Raw genomic sequence first — 21,822 nt, 5'->3', positions numbered from 1 at the left:
GCTAGTGAAAATATTTGCTTTTTACTCTAAATTGTCTATGATTGGTCCTCAAAACTGCGGGGCAGACAGTCCGATGTTATCCAAATCACAAGAGTGTCCACAGTTCTTCCTGCATCCTCCAATCCTTTGTGGCAGCTTTGGGGTACTTTGAAGTCTGCCAGCAACTTCCAATCTGTGGACAAACCAGAGCAAGGCTTACTCCAATCAGCAGATGTCCTGTTGTCATCATTCCTAACAGGCGGATATCTTCACGTCCTCCACAGAAAAGGGTCGCCAGGCACTCCTTCTTCTCCCAGGAGTCCGTGGCGTGTCCAGCAACAACCGCTTCGTCACGACAAGCAGGTTCCCCCAAACCCAAGATCTTGTCAATTTGGTTGAGGCCAGTTAAATAGTTCCAATGTTTAGATTTGGAGAGCAGTGCAAAAAGAGGCAAGAAGAAAGTTAAGACAAGACAAAGAAGCAAGCAAGAGAGGAAGGGGGAGCGTCCGCCCTCCATGAGTACCAGAGAGAAAGATGTTGGGGAGTTGGAGTCCATTTTCAGACCGGCCAACGCAAAAGCGGCAGAAAACAAACGACACTCACCAAACGGCATCTACACATCCCAAGTTACAGCATCCAAGCACTGAGGCTGCCCATCAAAAGTGAGCATTCATGTCCTTGAAAAAGCTGACATGTTTGATACTTTAAAGTGAGCATAAGATTGTGCAGGTGTACCTAACGAGCCTGCAGCCAGTCCTGCCACCGCTCCACAGAAGCCACAAACGAGCCTGCAGCCAGTCCTGCCACCGCTCCACAGAAGCCACAAACGAGCCTGCAGCCAGTCCTGCCACCGCTCCACAGAAGCCACAAACGAGCCTGCAGCCAGTCCTGCCACCGCTCCACAGAAGCCACAAACGAGCCTGCAGCCAGTCCTGCCACCGCTCCACAGAAGCCACAAACGAGCCTGCAGCCAGTCCTGCCACCGCTCCACAGAAGCCACAAAGAGACCATCACAAGTCCAGACTCTTCCACTCGTGGCTTTGAGTTAAGTGTTTGGGATTTTGTCAGAGAGGATGATGAGCTCAGTGTTCACCTCCTCTGAGGTTGAGCCCTCCTTCAACTTGACTCTGGAGAGGAAAAACCCTCAATGCTGCCATTTAATGAGCATCCCTTAATGAGCACGTTGAGGTGACAGACGCTCTCATCTATGTCTGCCAGCTGCATTCTTCACTGTCACCTTGGTGACTGTGATGCTGGGCAGACATCTTGCTTGTCACCCCAATCCTCCTTTTGCAGACATTTTGGACGATTGGACACTTCCAATGAGTTTGGAGAAGACCCTTTCCACCAAGGAAGGTCCATAGAGGCTTGATTGGTGTTGAAGAAGTACACTGAACTCAGGGATGGACTAGAACATAGCCAGCAGGTCCACATGTAGTCTGGACACAAGATAGCAAAGGCAAGAAGTACAAAGCCCAACAGCAGTGAAGTTGTCAGGTTGTGTAAATGGTAAATAAAAAGAGAAGACAACAAATCCTTTTCAACTTATATTCAATGGAATAGACTGCAAAGACAAGATATTTCATGTTCACACTGAGAAACTTTGGTATTTTTTGCAAATATTAGCTCATTTGGAATTTGATGCCTGCAACATGTTTGAAAAAAGCTGGCACAAGTGTGATAAAGTTGAGGAATGCTCGTCAAAGACTTATTTGGAACATCCCACAGGTGAACAGGCTAATGGGGAACAGGTGGGTGCCATGATTGGCTATAAAAGTAGCTTTCATGAAATGCTCAGTCGTTCACAAACAAGGACGGGGCGAGGGTCACCACTTTGTCAACAAATGCCTGAGCAAATTGTTTAAGGACAACATTTCTCAACAAGGAATTGAGGGATTTCACCATCTACGCTCCGTAATATCATCAAAAGGTTCAGAGAATCTGGAGAAATCACTGCACGTAAGCCATGATATTACACACCTTGGATCCCTCAGGCGCTACTGCATCCAAAAAGCCACATCAGTGTGTAAAGGATATCACCACATGGGCTCAGGAACACTTCGGAAAACCACTGTCAGTAACTACAGTGTGTTGCTACATCTGTAAGTGCAAGTTAAAATTCTACTATGCAAAGCGAAAGTCATTTATCAACAACACCCAGAAAAGCTGCTGGCTTCGCTGGGCCCGAGCTCATCTAAGATGGACTGATGCAAAGTGGAAAAGTGTTCTGTGGTCTGACAAGTCCACATTTCAACTTGTTTTCCGGACTGTTCTAGGGTGAAAGTGTAAAAGTCAGCATGTGTGATGGTAAGGGGGTATGTATTAGTGGCCAAGATTAATTCTGAAAAGGTACATACAGCTTTTGGAGCAACATATGTTGCCATCCAAGCAACGTTATCATGGACGCCCCTGCTTATAGTCCAGACATTGAAAATGTGTGAAGGCTAAAATATGAGAAGGGAGACTGTTGAACAACTTAAGCTGTACATCAAGCAAGAATGGGAAATAATTCCACTTCAAAAATGTGTCTCCTCACTTCCCAAACCAAAACTGAGTGTTGTTAAAAGGAAATGCAATGTAACACACTGGTAAAAATGCTTTTTTTTGCCATGTGTTGCTGCCATTAAATTCTAAGTTCATGGTTATTTGCAAAAGAAAAAAAAAAGAAGTTTCTCAGTGTGAACATGAAATATCTTGTCTTTGCAGTCTATTCAATTGAATATAAGTTGAGAAGGATTTGTTGTATTCTCTTTTTATTTACCATTTACACAACCTGACAACTTCACTGCTTTTGTTGTTTGTGTCAATACGTGGACTTTGGGGTTTGTTTTCCCAGAAGGCAAAGGAAAGTTGGCGCGGGCAAGGCGTGAAAAAAAGAAGTGCACATTTTTATTTTAACACTAACAGACCACAAAAAAGGAAGCAAACAAAAGGCGCGCACAATGGCGGAGAACAAACTTGACTAATGAAACAAAACTTGCACAAAGGCAGAAACTACGAACAATAAACGAAAAGTTACTTGGCACGGAACTATGGTAGCATGAAGACAAAACCAGGTCGCAGGGGTGTCAGAAGAAGCATGGTATAGATAATGTCACCAGGACGATCAGCAGAAACAGACCGGCTTAAATAGCAGTGACATGATTGCTGACAGGTATGCGAGTGCGTGAGACAGGTGTGTGACATGACAGGTGGAAACTAATGGGTTGCTATGGTGACAAAACAAACGAGTGCACAAAGAGTCCAAAAACAAAACCGAACATGACTAAAACAACAACATAATCACCAGACATGACAGTTTGTACATGTATTTATTGTCATTTACTTATGAGTCCTTATTTATGCAGTAGTTTTGGTTAGTACTTATTCTTTAAACCAGTGATTTTCAACCATTTTTAAGCCGCGGCACACTTTTTACATTTACAAAATCCTGCGGCACACCACCAACCAAAATGACATAAAATGACACTCTAACACAGTATATAATACATATAGTTAATAATATACTTTTTTAAATGTATTTATACTCACTACTATTACAATGGCTTTACAAGCTCGCAGTATTAATGTTTCTGCCACATGATGGGACTTTTTTGATTTAGCTACGAGTTCAACAACAAGGTAGCAAGCTTTGAGGGCTCTCTTGTTTACCTTTGTGGTTTTTCTCAGAAAAGTTGCCTGTTTCTCATTGTTTGTACGTAAGCGTACAAAATAGTCCATCGGGGTGTTTGGTTTGGAGATGGCGTTCAAGCTCGCTTGGCGCTATTGGATAGCTTCTCACCACACACCAAGCACTGCGGAGTCGGTGCTGTCACATCACCGGTGAAAGTCAATCCAAAGGAAAGATAGCTTTCGCTTTATTGCCTCGAGCTCACCGTCTTTTTTTTATTTTGTAGACCACTCATACTAGAGCCTTCATCTGGGTCAGAATTGTGTCCAGGACCCTGTTCGCCATTTGCATTTTCCCTTCTCAAAAACTTCTCCATCACTGTCACTTGCTCGCCTCCTCTTGCTGCCATCCCAAACTGTCACTTGTCACGTGATGCGCAGCGCTAACTCGATTGTCTTTACTGTTATTTATCGCCCTCTGCTGCCACCTACTGAAATAGATGAGTACTACATTATCTGCCGCACTTTATTATAGCACGGACACCCGACAATGGTTAATTAGGAGATATTAAATAATTTCTCACGGCACACTGGTTGAAAATGACTGCTTTAAACAACCTGACCTAAGCATACGGTTCATTGAATACAATTAAGATGATAACAAATCAGTGTTAATATTGAAGTCCGTAGTAGAAAAGTAGAGTTTTTGGAACAGGAGCAATCTCGCCGTTCACAAACTTGGCACATCCGAAAGTTGTCTTCCAAAGGCCGAGCCCCTCTAGCAGTAAAGCCATTAATGGTGTCATTAACGAGCTCCAATTAGCCACTTATACAGAATGAGGGATGACTTGAGTCATCTGGGAGGGGGCGGAGACGTCTTTGAGCACAGGTGTCTAACTCGCCGTTTGCGCCGCTCAAATTGTTTTTACCAGATGGCACGGAATTGAAGTCATTGAAGTCTTTTATTAGTCTATTATAGTTTATAACCTGTGAACGTTGTATGTGTTTTTTGTTATTACCATGTAATTAAGTTGTTATTAACATGTAATGAAGTTGTGCTGCTTTGTGCAGTTGAAATGCTCGTTTGTGCTACTTTTGTTTCCCAGTTATTAAATATGATTTTATAGGTCAATCAAAGGTCACCCAGCCCTCCAAATTAAGCCTACATAGTCTCGTTCGTTTGTGCTGCTTTGTGCTCCAAAAATGTTTGGTCTAGCTATTATAGTTTTTAAGTTAAAGTTTTATGTTTCTTATGTAATTAAGTTCTTATTAAATGTAAGCAGTCCTGGACTATGTCATCAAAGCAGTCCCGTTCCTTTTGTGCTGCATTTGTGCAGTTCAAATGCTCGTTTGTGCTGCTTTCTTTTCCAAATTATTTAAGATTTTGTAGGTCAATCAAAGGTCACCCAGCTCCCTCCATTTCCTCCAAATTAAACCAAAATAGTCTCATTTGTTTGTGCTGCATTTGTGCAGTTAAAATGATTGTTTGTGCTGCTTTTGTTTCCCAGTTATTAAATATTATTTATCGGTCAATCAAAGGTCACCCAGCCCTCCAAATTAAGTCCAAATTAAGCCAACATAGTCTCATCCGTTTGTGCTGCAAAAAAATATTGGTCTTGTAGTTTTTAACTTATGAACGTTTGAAGTTGTTATGTTATTAACATGTAGTTAAGTTGTTATTACATGTAAACAGTCCTGGACTATGTCAAAACCTCCCTAAACCAGTCCCATTAGTTTGTGCTGCATTTGTGCAGTTGAAATGCTCGTTTGTGCTGCTTTTGTTTCAGAGTTATTTAAGCTTATTTTGTAGGTCAATCAAAGGTCACCCAGCTCCCATCCACTTTCTCCAAATTAAACCAAAATAGTCTCTTTTGTTTGTGCTGCATTTGTGCAGTTCAAATGCTCGTTTGTGCTGCTTTCTTTTCCAAATTATTTAAGATTTTGTAGGTCAATCAAGGGTCACCCAGCTCCCTCCATTTTCTCCAAATTAAACCAAAATAGTCTCATTAGTTTGTGCTGCATTTGTGCAGTTAAAATGATTGTTTGTGCTGCTTTTGTTTCCGAGTTATTAAATATTATTTATCGGTCAATCAAAGGTCAGCCAGCCCTCCAAATTAAGTCCAAATTAAGCCAACATAGTCTCATTCGTTTGTGCTGCAAAAAAATATTGGTCTTGTAGTTTTTAACTTATGAACGTTTGAAGTTGTTTTGTTATTAACATGTTGTTAAGTTGTTATTACATGTAAACAGTCCTGGACTCTGTCAAAACCTCCCTAAACCAGTCCCATTAGTTTGTGCTGCATTTGTGCAGTTGAAATGCTCGTTTGTGCTGCTTTTGTTTCCCAGTTATTTAAGCTTATTTTGTAGGTCATTCAAAGGTCACCCAGCTCCCTCCACTTTCTCCAAATTAAAGCAAAATAGTCTCATTTGTTTTTGCTACTTTTGTTTCTGAGTTATTTAATATTATTTATACGTCAATCAAAGGTCACCCAGCCCCCCTGTTCTCCAAAATAAGCCAACGTAGTCTCATTTGTTTGTGTTGTAAAAATTGTTGGTCTAGCTATTATAGTTTTTATGAACATTTGAACTTTTTGTATGTTAATAACATGTAATTAAGTTGTTATTACATGTAAACAGTCGTGGACTATGTCAACATGCTTCAAGTTCCACATGAAAGATGTTTTGTCTCGGCAGGATACTTGACCGTCACCATCGAGCCGCTGCCTCCGGTGGTCGTGGGCGAGACCGTCACCCTCAAGTGCAACTTCAAAACGGACGGACGACTCCGGGAGATCGTTTGGTATCGGGTGAGTGACCACCTTTATTTTGACACGGGAAGCACGTCCCGGGCGGCTTCCGCTCCCTGTCGGGCTTTTATTTTGGCCAGCTGCGCAGGAGGCGTCTCTGGCTGTCGTCGTGGATGCTTAATAGTCCACAGCTGGCGATTGGACGCGTATTAAAGTCCCGAGTGGTTTACTACGCCGCGCAACTGCTGCCAATAATTAAATTTCTGTTGGCGAGGAAAGAGAAAAAATAAACAGCGTATCCCTGTCGGAGTTGATCTGCTCCATAAAAGCCCGAGTATTAAATTAACACGCGTGTTCATTGGTATGCACTTCAAGTGGTGAAGCCGTGTCACATTCCCACATCAACTATTCAGTAGACATTCTTTAAAATCATTAAAAATGCTATTTAGATATTTCGTGGCGGGCAGTGATTAATAAAATGTTAATAACTGCGCCGCTAATGTAGAAAACATCCACACTTGTCTTGTGCTTCTGGACCTAAAAATGACGTCTACAAGTCACATTTTCTCCCCAAATAAACCTGCTGAAATAGTCTCATTGCTTTGTGCAGGTGAAATGCTCGTTTGTGCTGCATTTGTTTCCCAGTTATTTAATATGTATTTTAGGTCAATCAAAGGTCACCCAGACACCCCCCCCCCCCCCGGTTCTCCAAATTAAGTCCAAATTAAACCAACATAGTCTCATTCCTTTGTGCTGCAAAAATAATTGGTCTAGCTATTATAGTTTTTATCTTAAGAACATTTCATGTTTTTTATGTTATTAACATGTAATTAAATTGTTATTACATGTAAACAGTCCTGAACTATGTCCCCAAACCAGTCCCGTTCCTTTTGTGCTGCATTTGTGCCGGTGAAATGCTCGTTTGTGCTGCTTTTGTTTCCCAGTTATTTAAGATTCTTTTGTAGGTCAATCAAAGGTCACCCAGCTCCCTCCACTTTCTCCAAATTAAACCAAAATAGTCCCATTAGTTTGTGCTGCATTTGTGCAGTTGAAATGGTCGTTTGTGCTGCTTTCGTTTCGGAGTTATTAAAGATGATTTTATAGGTCAATCAGAGGTCACCCAGCCCCCCCGTTCTGCAAATTAAGTCCAAATTCAACCAAACTAGTCTCATTCCTTTGTGCTGCATTTGTTTCCCAGTTATTAAATATTATTTATAGGTCAATCAAAGGTCACCCAGCCCTCCAAATTAAGCCAACATAGTCTCATTCGTTTGTGCTGCAAAAATTATTGGTCTAGCTATTATAGTTCATAACCTGTGAACGTTTTATGTTTTTTATGTTATTAACATGTAATTAAGTTGTTATTACATGTAAACAGTCCTGGACTATGTCAAAACCTCCCTAAACCAGTCCCATTAGTTTGTGCTGCTTTGTGCAGTTGAAATGCTCGTTTGTGCTACTTTTTTCCCCAGTTATAAAAAATGATTTTATAGGTCAATCAAAGGTCATCCAGCCCTGAAAATGAAGTCCAAACTAAGGCAAAATAGTCTTGTTCGTTTGTGCTGCTTTGTGCTCTAAAAATGTTTGGTCTAGCTATTATAGTTTTTAAGTTAAAGTTGTATGGTTTGTATTTAATTAAGTTGTTATTACATGTAAACAGTCCTGAACTATGTCATCAAACCAGTCTCGTTCATTTGTGCTGCATTTGTGCAGTTGAAATGCTCGTTTGTGCTGCTTTTGTTTCCCAGTTATTTAAGATTATTTTTTAGGTCAATCAAAGGTCACCCAGCTCCCTCCACTTTCTCCAAATTAAACCAAAATAGTCACATTTGTTTGTGCTGGTTTCGTTTTTGAGTTATTAAATATTATTTTATAGGTCAATCAAAGGTCAACCAGCCCCCCCCCCCCCCCCCCCGTTCTCCAAATTAAGCCAACATAGTCTCATTCATTTGTGCTGCAAAAATTATTGGTCTAGCTATTATAGTTTTTAACTTATGAACGTTTTTTTGTTTTTTTTATGTTATTTACATGTAATTAAAGGCCTGCTGAAATGAATTTTTTTTATTCAAACGGGAATAGCAGATCCATTCTATGTGTCATACTTGATCATTTGGCGATATTGCCATATTTTTGCTGAAAGGATTTAGTAGAGAAAATCGACGATAAAGTTCGCAACTTTTGCTCGCTGATAAAAAAAAGCCTTGCCTGTAGCGGAAGTAGCGTGACGTCACAGGAGCTAGTATTCCTCACAATTCCCCGTTGTTTACAATGGAGCGAGAGATTCGGAGCGACAAAGCGACGATTACCCCATTAATTTGAGCGAGGATGAAAGATTCGTGGATGAGGAACGTTTGAGTAAAGGACTAGAGTGCAGTGCAGGACGTATCTTTTTTCGCTCTGACCGTAACTTAGGTACAAGCTGGCTCATTGGATTCCACACTCTCCTTTTTCTATTGTGGATCACAGATTTGTATTTTAAACCACCTGGGATACTATATCCTCTTGAAAATGAGAGTCGAGAACGCGAAATGGACATTTAAAGTGACTTTTATCTCCACGACAATACATCGGTGACACACTTAGCTACTGAGCTAACGTGCTAGCATCGTTCTCAAATGCAGATAGAAACAAAATAAATAAACCCCTGACTGGAAGGATAGACAGAAGATCAACAATACTATTAAACCATGGACATGTAACTACACGGTTAAAAATTCTCAGCCTGGTAAGGCTTAACAATGCTGTTGCTAACGACGCAAAGGCTAATTTAGCAACTTAGCAACCGGACCTCACAGAACTATGATAAAACATTAGCGCTCCACCTACGCCAGCCAGCCCTCATCTTCCCATCAACAGCCGTGCTCACCTGCGTTCCAGCGATCGACGGCGCGACGAAGGACTTCATCCGTGGGTTTGGCGGCAAGCATCAGCTATGCGTAGTAAGTAGTCCTTGTTGTGTTGCTGGAAGTATTGTACTTAGCCGCTAAGACACCGATCGATCCCACCTACAACATTCTTCTTTGCAGCCTCCATTGTTCATTAAACAAATTGCAAAAGATTCACCAACACAGATGTCCACAATACTGTGGAATTTTGTCGAAGAAAACAAGAGGCTTTTCTATTGGGTCCGATGGGGTCCAACCACTTCCGTGGATTTTGTGACGTCACGCGCATAAATCATATCCAAAGGAGTTTTTCAACCGGAAGTGTGGCGGGAAGTTTTAAAAGTCACTTTATAAGTTAACCCGGCCGTATTGGCATGTGTTGCAATGTTAAGATGTCATCATTGATATATAAACTATCAGACTGCGTGGTCGCTAGTAGTGGCTTTCAGTAGGACTTTAAGTTGTTATTACATGTAAACAGTCCTGGACTATGTCAAAACCTCCCTAAACCAGTCCCGTTCAATTGTGCTGCATTTGTGCAGTTGAAATGCTCGTTTGTGCTGCTTTTGTTTCCCAGTTATTAAAGATGACTTTATAGGTCAATCAAAGGTCACCCAGCTCCCTCCACTTTCTCCAATTTAAACCAACATAGTCACATTCCTTTGTGCTGCATTTGTTTCAGAGTTATTAAATATTTTGTATAGGTCAATCAGAGGTCACCCAGCCCTCCAAAATTAAGTCCAAATTAAGCCAACATAGTCTCATTCGTTTGTGCTGCTTTTGTTTCCCAGTTATTACATATTTTTTATAGGTCAATCAAAGGTCCCCCCCCCCCCCCCCCCCCCGGTTCTCCAAATTAAGTCCAAATTAAACCAACATAGTCTCATTCGTTTGTGCTGCAAAAATTATTGGTCTAGCTATTATAGTTTATAACTTATGAATGTTTTATGTTTTTTTTTGTTATTAACATGTAGTTACGTTGTTATTACATGTAAACAGTCCTGGACTATGTCAAAACCTCCCTAAACCAGTCCCGTTTGTGCTGAATTTGTGCAGTTGAAATGCTCGTTTGTGCTGCTTTTGTTTCCCAGTTATTACATATTTTTTATAGGTCAATCAAAGGTCCCCCAAACATTACCCCCCCCCCCCCCCCCCTTCTCCAAATTAAAAATTATTGGTCTAGCTGTTAGTTTTTAACTTATGAACGTTTTTTTATGTTATTAACATGTAATAAAGTTCTTATTACATGTAAACAGTCCTGGACTATGTCATCAAACCAGTCCCGTTCAATTGTGCTGCATTTGTGCAGTTGAAATGCTCGTTTGTGCTGCTTTTGTTTCCCAGTTATTTAAGATTATTTTGTAGGTCAATCAAAGGTCACCCAGCTCCCTCCACTTTCTCCAATTTAAACCAACATAGTCGCATTCCTTTGTGCTGCATTTGTTTCAGAGTTATTAAATATTTTTTATAGGTCAATCAGAGGTCACCCAGCCCTCCAAAATTAAGTCCAAATTAAGCCAACATAGTCTCATTCGTTTGTGCTGCTTTTGTTTCCCAGTTATTACATATTTTTTATAGGTCAATCAAAGGTCCCCCCCCCCCCGGTTCTCCAAATTAAGTCCAAATTAAACCAACATAGTCTCATTCGTTTGTGCTGCAAAAATTATTGGTCTAGCTATTATAGTTTATAACTTATGAATGTTTTATGTTTTTTTTTGTTATTAACATGTAGTTACGTTGTTATTACATGTAAACAGTCCTGGACTATGTCAAAACCTCCCTAAACCAGTCCCGTTTGTTTGTGCTGCATTTGTGCAGTTGAAATGCTCGTTTGTGCTGCTTTTGTTTCCCAGTTATTAAAGATGATTTTATAGGTCAATCAAAGGTCACCCAGCCCCCCCCCCCCCTTTCTGCAAATTAAGTCCAAATTAAGCCAACATAGTCTCATTTGTTTGTGCTGCAAAAAATATTTGTCTAGCTATTATAGATTTTAATTTATGAACGTTTTATGTTTTTTATGTTATTAACATGTAATTAAGTTGTTATTACATGTAAACAGTCCTGGACTATGTCAAAACCTCCCTAAACCAGTCCCGTTTGTTTGTGCTGCTTTCGTTTCCGAGTTACTAAATATTATTTTTTAGGTTCTCCAAAGGAATTCCAAATTAGTCTCATTCGTTTGTGCTGCAAACATTCTTTCGTTTGAGAGGTTTTAACGTTTCAAAATGTCCGTAAGTGCTGTCACGGTGAACCTGACCCTGCAGGGATCCCAGGGGCGGGGGGCCAACTTCACACAGGTACGAAACCTGTGCTTTTAGCTTTGTTTTCTAAAGAGTTCCAGTTTGAAATGTGGGCGGGCCTTCATCAGCCTAAAGATGTCAGCCATAAAAGACTGGAGGCCATCTCATGTTGTGTGGTATTTGCTTTGGTGGCTATCACATCCCACATCAAGTTGTTTTCACGCATAAATATGCAATATAAATACAAGGAACAACAAAACCAGCAGTCAAAAAGGAGTGAGAACAGAAAGACGAATAACACAACACAGTAGAGCTGAGTCTGGGAAGGAGAAGCGTGTGTGGAGCCAAAGCAGGGGAGATGTACATGACTGGAAGGGTGAAACATCAGGAAATCTACTGGTGCCGGGTGAAGGGACTGGAGAGCTTAAGTATCCATCCATCCATCCATCCATTTCCCTCCGCTTATCCGAGGTCGGGTCGCGGGGGCAGCAGCCTAAGCAGAGAAGCCCAGACTTCCCTCTCCCCAGCTACTTCGTCCAGCTCCTCCTGGGGGATCCCGAGGCGTTCCCAGGCCAGCCGGGAGACATAGTCTTCCCAACGTGTCCTGGGTCTTCCCCGTGACCTCCTACCGATCGGACGTGCCCTAAACACCTCCCTAGGGAGGCGTTCGGGTGGCATCCTGACCAGATGCCCGAACCACCACATCTGGCTCCTCTCCATGTGGAGGAGCAGCGGCTTTACTTTGAGCTCCCCCCGGATGACAGAGCTTCTCACCCTATCTCTAAGGGAGAGACCCGCCACCCGGCGGAGGAAACTCATTTGGGCCGCTTGTACCCGTGATCTTGTCCTTTCGGTCATAACCCAAAGCTCATGACCATAGGTAAGGATGGGAACGTAGATCGACCGGTAAATTGAGAGCTTTGCCTTCCGGCTCAGCTCCTTCTTCACCACAACGGATCGATACAGCGCCCGCATTACTGCAGACGCCGCACCGATCCGCCTGTCGATCTCACCATCCACTCTTCCCTCACTCGTGAACAAGACTCCCAGGTACTTGAACTCCTCCACTTGGGGCAAGATCTCCTCCGCAACCCGGAGATGGCACTCCACCCTTTTCCGGGCGAGAACCATGGACTCAGACTTGGAAGTGCTGATTCTCATCCCAGTCGCTTCACACTCGGCTGCGAACCGATCCAGTGAGAGCTGAAGATCCTGGCCAGATGAAGCCATCAGGACCACATCATCTGCAAAAAGCAGAGACCTAATCCTGCAGCCACCAAACCAGATCCCCTCAACGCCTTGACTGCGCCTAGAAATTCTGTCCATAAAAGTTCAGAACAGAATGGGTGACAAAGGGCAGCCTCGGCGGAGTCCAACCCTCACTGGAAACGTGTCCCACTTACTGCTGGCAATGAGCTTAAGTAGTCAGGAGGAAATGAGTACCTGGTGTACATGCAGGTGGAAATGCCCCGTGACCCAGAAAGCAGGTTCTTTGACTGTCAGTGTTTCACGTAGAGTAAGATTTTCTCTTCAAATGAAGCCAATATTGACATTTTTCGTAGTTCCCTTTAATTGGGAAAGTATCGATACACATTTTGGTGCCGGTACTAAATTATTTGGTATGGTGACAACCCTCGTTTGCAGCTAGAAACACTGTTTTTGTCCAGATATCTTTTTTTGAGGGGTTTGGGAAAGTGTTTTGGAGTGACAGAGCGAGCTTTAAGAAGAAGGTCTCCTCACAATTGCTCACAGCACACAAACAGCAATCTGCTGCTGTGAAGGTCTGTGGAGGCACAAAAACAATTTAGACTCGCAGCTGGAACGGCGGGAACAGCTGCCCCCCCCCCCCCCCACTCACCCCCCACCATCCCCCGTTTCGCTCTCAGCTGTCCACACCTTCCACCTCTTATCTACGAAGGCCTTACTTTTGTAAAGAAGCTATGATTGGAGAAGCTGACACCACATCACCCTGGACTGGTTTCTCTCCCCTGGCCGCCTCCTCTATTATTATTATTATTATTATTATTATTATTATTATTATCATTATTATTCCCTAAAACAGTCCACAGTTTTCCTCAGTTAGGAACCCTTCCAGTATCAAGACGTTCGGCTTGACCCGAAAAATTACCCAGACTCCCCGGTTTTCCAGGGACATTGTGCCCATTAAAAATGAACGCACAAATCCTACTTTGTCAGCGTTGCACCATCCACACACCCCACTCACCTTGGACCGTCAAACTACCATGCACACACCCCACTCACCTTGGACCGTCAAACTACCATCCACACACCCCACTCACCTTGGACCATCAAACTACCATCCACACACCCCACTCACCTTGGACCGTCAAACTACCATCCACACACCCCACTCACCTTGGACCGTCAAACTACCATCCACACACCCCACTCACCTTGGACCATCAAACTACCATGCACACACCCCACTCACCTTGGACCGTCAAACTACTATCCACACACCCCACTCACCTTGGACCACCACACTACCATCCACACACCCCACTCACCTTGGACCATCAAACTACCATCCACACACCCCACTCACCTTGGACCTTCAAACTACCATCCACACACCCCACTCACCGTGGACCATCAAACTACCATCCACACACCCCACTCACCTTGGACCATCAAACTACCATCCACACACCCCACTCACCTTGGACCATCAAACTACCATCCACACACCCCACTCACCTTGGACCGTCAAACTACCATGCACACACCCCACTCACCTTGGACCGTCAAACTACCATCCACACACCCCACTCACCTTGGACCATCAAACTACCATGCACACACCCCACTCACCTTGGACCGTCAAACTACCATCCACACACCCCACTCACCTTGGACCATCAAACTACCATGCACACACCCCACTCACCTTGGACCGTCAAACTACTATCCACACACCCCACTCACCTTGGACCACCACACTACCATCCACACACCCCACTCACCTTGGACCATCAAACTACCATCCACACCCCCCACTCACCTTGGACTATCAAACTACCATCCACACACCCCACTCACCTTGGACCATCAAACTACCATCCACACACTCCACTCACCTTGGACCATCAAACTACCATCCACACACCCCACTCACCTTGGACCATCAAACTACCATCCACACACCCCACTCACCTTGGACCATCAAACTACCATCCACACACCCCACTCACCTTGGACCATCAAACTACCATCCACACACCCCACTCACCTTGGACCATCAAACTACCATCCACACACCCCACTCACCTTGGACCATCAAACTACCATCCACACACCCCACTCACCTTGGACCATCAAACTACCATCCACACACTCCACTCACCTTGGACCATCAAACTACCATCCACACACCCCACTCACCTTGGACTATCAAACTACCATCCACACACCCCACTCACCTTGGACCATCAAACTACCATCCACACACTCCACTCACCTTGGACCATCAAACTACCATCCACACACCCCACTCACCTTGGACCATCAAACTACCATCCACACACCCCACTCACCTTGGACCATCAAACTACCACCCACACACCCCACTCACATTGGACCATCAAACTACCATCCACACACTCCACTCACCTTGGACCATCAAACTACCATCCACACACCCCACTCACCTTGGACCATCAAACTACCATCCACACACTCCACTCACCTTGGACCATCAAACTACCATCCACACACCCCACTCACCTTGGACTATCAAACTACCATCCACACACCCCACTCACCTTGGACCATCAAACTACCATCCACACACTCCACTCACCTTGGACCATCAAACTACCATCCACACACCCCACTCACCTTGGACCATCAAACTACCATCCACACACCCCACTCACCTTGGACCATCAAACTACCACCCACACACCCCACTCACCTTGGACCATCAAACTACCATCCACACACTCCACTCACCTTGGACCATCAAACTACCATCCACACACCCCACTCACCTTGGACCATCAAACTACCATCCACACACCCCACTCACCTTGGACCATCAAACTACCATCCACACACCCCACTCACCTTGGACTATCAAACTACCATCCACACACCCCACTCACCTTGGACCATCAAACTACCATCCACACACTCCACTCACCTTGGACCATCAAACTACCATCCACACACCCCACTCACCTTGGACCATCAAACTACCATCCACACACCCCACTCCCCTTGGACCATCAAACTACCATCCATATATATATATATATATATATATATATATATATATATATATTATATAAATAAATAAATATTATGTCGGAATGGCTAAATCAGGCTAGAATGAAGGTTTTAGAATGGCCTTCCCAAAGTCCTGACTTAAAGGTGTGGACAATGCTGAAGAAACAAGTCCATGTCAGAAAAGCAACACATTTAGCTGAACTGCAGCAATTTAGTGGTCAAGTGGTCAAGCATATATATATATATGTCATGTCTGTGTTCATGTTTTTGTTTGGCCATGTGCTGTTTTGTTTTTTGGACACTTCCTTAGTTCCTTGTTTCACTTCCTGGTTTTGTTTGTCACCATAGCAACCATTAGTTTCACCTGTTCCACGTTTGGACTCACACACACCTGTCTCACGTTTTCACAGTCATGTCACGCACCTGTTTTCACTTATCATGTCACTATATAGGCTTTTCTGTTTCTGTTGTTCGTCCTGGCGACATCACCCATTCATGCCATGTCCACAGTTCCTTGTCACGTTAGTTCTTGTTTCATCTCTTGTCACGTAAGTTTTTGTTTGTTTAATGTTCATAGTTCTCCGCCATTGTGCGCGCCTTTTGTTTTCCTAGTCAAGTTTTTTACCTCCGCTGTGAGCGCCTTTTGTTTGTACCTTTTGTTTGAGTTTATAGTAATAATTAAACTATGTCTTTACCTGCACGCCACGTCCGTTCCAATTCTTTTGCACCACGGGAGAGCAAACCTCGCCATAGACAAAGTTTTGACAGATGTCGCCAGCATAAGAGCTCTCCCGCAAGATTGGACAAAGGAACGTGGGAGGTCCTGCGCGCCATGGAAGCCGAGACACTCCGCCATTCCCCCATGGAGCGCAGGGATCTCATGTGGGGTCCGACCGGCAAACTGGTGCCGATCAGCTCCCTTTGGCCCGGGGACGTTGGCACGTCATCCCTGTCCCGGAAGCGGCGCTCCAGACCGAGGACGTCAGGGAAGGTGAGCGGACAGCACGCTGCGCTCCTGCAGGCTCCTCCCCCTCCGGGCGGAAATGGAAATCAGCCAGCCTGGCAGCTCAAGGAGCACTCCACAGACCTGGAGATTGTTTTCCCAAATTCTTTACCGGTTCAATCCAAGCCACCCAAATTCCATGCCCCGCCCCCCAGGACTCATGCCACGCCCAAATCAGACATTTTTTTTTCACCCACAAAAGCCCAGGTGGGGGGGAAAGAAAGACATTTTGGACAATTTAGAGGGGAGGATTCTGCCCTCCTCCTGAACCCCCTCCGCCCACCCCAAAAGACGGTTCCAGACCGCGGGGAGCGCGTCTGGTATCCGCTCCTTGAGGGGGGGGCTAGGGCTGGGAATTGTTCAGGTGGGGTGGCTCAGCATCGTCACGCCAAGCCACAGCCTCCAGCACGACCACAACCACCTGTCTTTCGACCTGCCAAGCCACAGCCACCAGCACGACCCCCACCACCAGTCTTTCGTCACGCCAAGCCACAGCTTCCAGCACGACCCCCACCACCTGTCTTTCGACCTGCCAAGCCACAGCCACCAGCACGGCCGCCACCACCAGTTTTTCGACCATGCCAAGATCCACCTGCTCCACGCCCAGCTCCACGCCAAGCGCCACCAGTACCTGCTCCACGCCAAGCGCCACCAGTACCTGCTCCACGCCAAGCGCCACCAGTACCTGCTCCACGCCAAGCGCCACCAGTACCTGCTCCACGCCAAGCGCCACCAGTACCTGCTCCACGCCAAGCGCCACCAGTACCTGCTCCACGCCAAGCGCCGCCAGTCGCAGCTTCACGACGCCAAGTGCCGCCAGTCGCAGCTTCACGACGCCAAGTGCCGCCAGTCGCAGCTTCACGACGCCAAGTGCCGCCAGTCGCAGCTTCACGACGCCAAGTGCCGCCAGTCGCAGCTTCACGACGCCAAGTGCCGCCAGTCGCAGCCCCACGCCGCCAAGTGCCGCCAGTCGCAGCCCCACGCCGCCAAGTGCCGCCCGTGGCTGCCCCACGCCGCCAAGTGCCGCCCGTGGCTGCCCCACGCCGCCAAGTTCCGCCCGTGGCTGCCCCACGCCGCCAAGTTCCGCCCGTGGCTGCCCCACGCCGCCAAGTGCCGCCCGTGGCTGTCCCACGCCAAGACCAAAGCCAAGACCAAGACCCGCCAAGTGACCAAGACCAAGACCCGCCAAGTGACCAAGACCAAGACCCGCCAAGTGACCAAGACCAAGACCCGCCAAGTGACCAAGACCAAGACCCGCCAAGTGACCCAAACCAAGACCAAGTCCAAGCACCGCCACACCAAGTCCAAGACCAAGACCAACCACGCCAAGTCCAGGACCAAGACCAACCATGCCAAGACCAAGACCATGACCCACGCTGCCAAGACCAAGACCGCCAAGACAAAGACCCCCCACGCCAAGCTTCGCCGCCTGACGCACCACGCCAAGCTTCGCTGCCTGCCACGACAACGCGCCAAGCTTCGCTGCCTGCCACGACAACGCGCCCACCTCCTCATCGGCCAAGGATGTGGCCATTCCATGGGCGTCCGCCACGCCAGGTGCGCCGACCTCCTCGTCTGCCACGAATGTGGCCATTCCCAGGTCGCCCACCTCGTCAGGTTCAGCGGCGGTCTACCCGCCGTCGCCACCTGACTCTGCCCCGGTGGATTCGGGGACACCTGGTCTGGCGACCCACCGCCATGTCCCCCTCCCCCCCTCCCATGACTCTTGATCCTGTTTTTTGTTTTTGGCCATCTGGGATCTGTCCGTAAGGGGGGGGTTCTGTCATGTCTGTGTTCATGTTTTTGTTTGGCCATGTGCTGTTTTGTTTTTTGGACACTTCCTTAGTTCCTTGTTTCACTTCCTGGTTTTGTTTGTCACCATAGCAACCATTAGTTTCACCTGTTCCACGTTTGGACTCACACACACCTGTCTCACGTTTTCACAGTCATGTCACGCACCTGTTTTCACTTATCATGTCACTATATAGGCTTTTCTGTTTCTGTTGTTCGTCCTGGCGACATCACCCATTCATGCCATGTCCACAGTTCCTTGTCACGTTAGTTCTTGTTTCATCTCTTGTCACGTAAGTTTTTGTTTGTTTAATGTTCATAGTTCTCCGCCATTGTGCGCGCCTTTTGTTTTCCTAGTCAAGTTTTTTACCTCCGCTGTGAGCGCCTTTTGTTTGTACCTTTTGTTTGAGTTTATAGTAATAATTAAACTATGTCTTTACCTGCACGCCACGTCCGTTCCAATTCTTTTGCACCACGGGAGAGCAAACCACGCCAAAGACCAAGTTATGACAATATATATATATATATATATATATATATATATATATATATATATATACATATATATATATATATATATATATATATATATATATATATATATATATATATATATACATATGTGCGCCACCTTCTGGCGGTCAAAACAAACAGTGATTAGTCTTCATTAATTTGATGATATTTTGATTTAATTTGATTTTTTTTTTATTAATCAAATGCATTTACGTTAACAGCCCTAATTATTTGCTTAAAATATATCACCAACTACTGTAAATTCCATACTATAAGCTGCTACTTTTTTCTTACGCTTTGCACCCTGCGGCTTATATGACGGTGCGGAAAATTTCCCCGATAACAGCCATAATAAAAAGAGTTAAAAAACAAACAAACCAAGAAATGCACCTAGAAAGTGTTTTATTGTTTGTGCTATGCCGCCATCGTACGGGTAGTGCTTTATGTATTATTTTTCAAACCGAGCGTCGTCCGGCTTCCAATTCCGAAGTTTTGCAATACAACTAAAACAATTGTTACTTACTAAACCGTCTCATGCTAACGACATTTGCATGAACTAATTTGCTAACACTTTTACGAGTGTCTGCGTTAGTAATATTAGCTTATGACGGCATTATTTTGTGTCTTGTTCAACTTTCGCCAATTCCTCAGTAAATTCACCAAAAAGTCACCGTGGAGTTATTGAGTCTGTTTAGCTGATTAGAGAACTAGCTTCCGCAGCTAGTGGGTCCATGACCATGACTTGTGTTTTGCTTGATCGGCCGTTTTACTGCCCTGTTAAAGACACCGTTTAGGGACTATTAAGGTATGTGAATAAACATTTACAGAATTGTTTGTATCGGTGTATACTGGATATGCGACTTATAGTCTGGTGCGGCTAATATATGGCAACTACTTTTTTCTTCTGAGATTTAGACGGTCCTGAAAATGCAATATTATTCCTGAGGTGAAAACTCCCGGATAGTTTTAAGATTATTTTGAAAACATCTTCTTCTAAGGCACAAGGGAAGCTATTCCACTGAGTAGCAGTCCTTACGACGCATTTGTTTGTTTGGTGGCGTTGTTGTGTCTCCTATGAACATGTTTTAGAAAGCAGGATTTTAGGCGTCACCATTGTACGAATGGTATACAAGAGGGCGAGAAAGTTCTTTAGCAGACATATTTGAAGTGGTGCCCATGAGAGAGCTGATGCCTGGTCAAAGTGCTGGTGCTGGTGCTGCAGCCTTGTCATGCATTAGCTGGAGCTCATAAACGTCTTTCCTTGGAGCCAATGAGCAAATAACCGCGCAATAATCAGGCTACAAATGCAATGAAAGCATAACGTGTTTATTTGGATGTGCCTACTTTATGACATATTCTTCAAAGGGCCGCGACCCATTAGTGTGACGAGACCAACTCCATTGTTCTTTTATGGCCGGCCCTAAAAGCTCCACACCGTGCACCTGCTCCAAATGATTGCCTTGCAGAGGGAGCGACAGAGGCTGTACGTTGTGATCATAGCCAATAATTATAGACTTTCTTTTAGCCTTCTTTCCAACAGGAGTCTCCAACTCCAGCCACGTTTGCAGGCCGACATATTTCATTGTCCTCTATTTGCTGTCAGAGTTTCCTGCACTTTGTCCAAACTTTTTGACTGGGCTAAAAAAAAAACATCAGTCATGCATTGTAATGGATATACAAACTACAAAAGCAGTGAAGTTGTCACGTTGTGTAAATGCTAAATAAAAAGAGAATACAACAAATCCTTTTCAACTTATATTCAATTGAATAGACTGCAAAGACAAGATATTTCATGTTCACACTGAGAAACTTTCTTCTTTTTTGCAAATAATCATGAACTTAGAATGTAATGGCAGCAACACATTGCAAGAAAGGCATTTTTACCAGTGTGTTACATGGCCTTTCCTTTTAACAACACTCAGTAAAGGTTTGGGAAGTGAGGAGACACATTTTTGAAGTGGAATTCTTTCCCATTCTTGCTTAAAGTACAGCTTAAGTTGTTCAACAGTCTCCCTTCTCATATTTTAGCTGCCACACATTTTCAATGTCTGGACTACAGGCAGGCCAGTCTAGTACCCGCACTCTTTTACTATGAAGCCACGTTGTTGTAACACCTGGCTTGGCATTGTCTTGCTGAAATAAGCAGGGGCGTCCATGAAAAAGACCCTGTGTGTACCTTTCAGCATTAATGGTGCCTTCACAGATGTGTAAGTTACCCATGTCTTGGCCACTAATACACCCCCATACCATCACACATGCTGCCTTTTACACTTTGAACTTTTACACTGTTTAATGATAACAAAACCACTGTTCAATGATAACATAACCACTGTTCAATGATAACATAACCACTGTTCAATGATAACATAACTAGGGATGTCCGATAATGGCTTTTTGCCGATATCCGATATTCCGATATTGTCCAACTCTTTAATTACTGATACCGATATCAACCGATACCGATATCAACCGATATATGCAGTCGTGGAATTAACACATTATTATGCCTAATTGGGACAACCAGGTATGGTGAAGATAAGGTACTTTTTAAAAAAATTAGTAAAATAAGATAAATAAATTAAAGACATTTTCTTGAATAAAAAAGAAAGTAAAACAATATAAAAACAGTTACATAGAAACTAGTAATGAATGAAAATGAGTAAAATGAAGTGTTAAAGGTTAGTACTATTAGTGGAGCAGCAGCACGCACAATCATGTGTGCTTACGGACTGTATCCCTTGCAGACTGTATTGATATATGTTGATATATAATGTAGGAAGCAGAATATTGATAGCAGAAATAAATGG

At 44.4% G+C, this 21,822-nt stretch overlaps 1 protein-coding gene across 3 annotated transcripts in view; it reads left to right on the top strand.

Moving 5' to 3' along the window:
- The window catches only part of igsf21a (immunoglobin superfamily, member 21a), a 490,857-nt gene that overhangs the window by 141,890 nt on the left and 327,145 nt on the right, over nucleotides 1-21,822 (top strand). For all 3 annotated transcript variants that reach the window (XM_062038249.1, XM_062038250.1, XM_062038248.1), the window contains exon 2: nucleotides 6,283-6,395. In XM_062038249.1, coding sequence (XP_061894233.1) covers nucleotides 6,283-6,395 — 113 coding nt within the window. The remainder of the gene's footprint in view (nucleotides 1-6,282; nucleotides 6,396-21,822) is intronic.

Source organism: Entelurus aequoreus, linkage group LG26 (genome assembly GCF_033978785.1).
Source record: "Entelurus aequoreus isolate RoL-2023_Sb linkage group LG26, RoL_Eaeq_v1.1, whole genome shotgun sequence".
Lineage (NCBI taxonomy): Eukaryota > Metazoa > Chordata > Actinopteri > Syngnathiformes > Syngnathidae > Entelurus > Entelurus aequoreus.
Note: the sequence above shows the minus strand (reverse complement) of the source record. Positions and strands in the feature narration are given on the sequence as shown.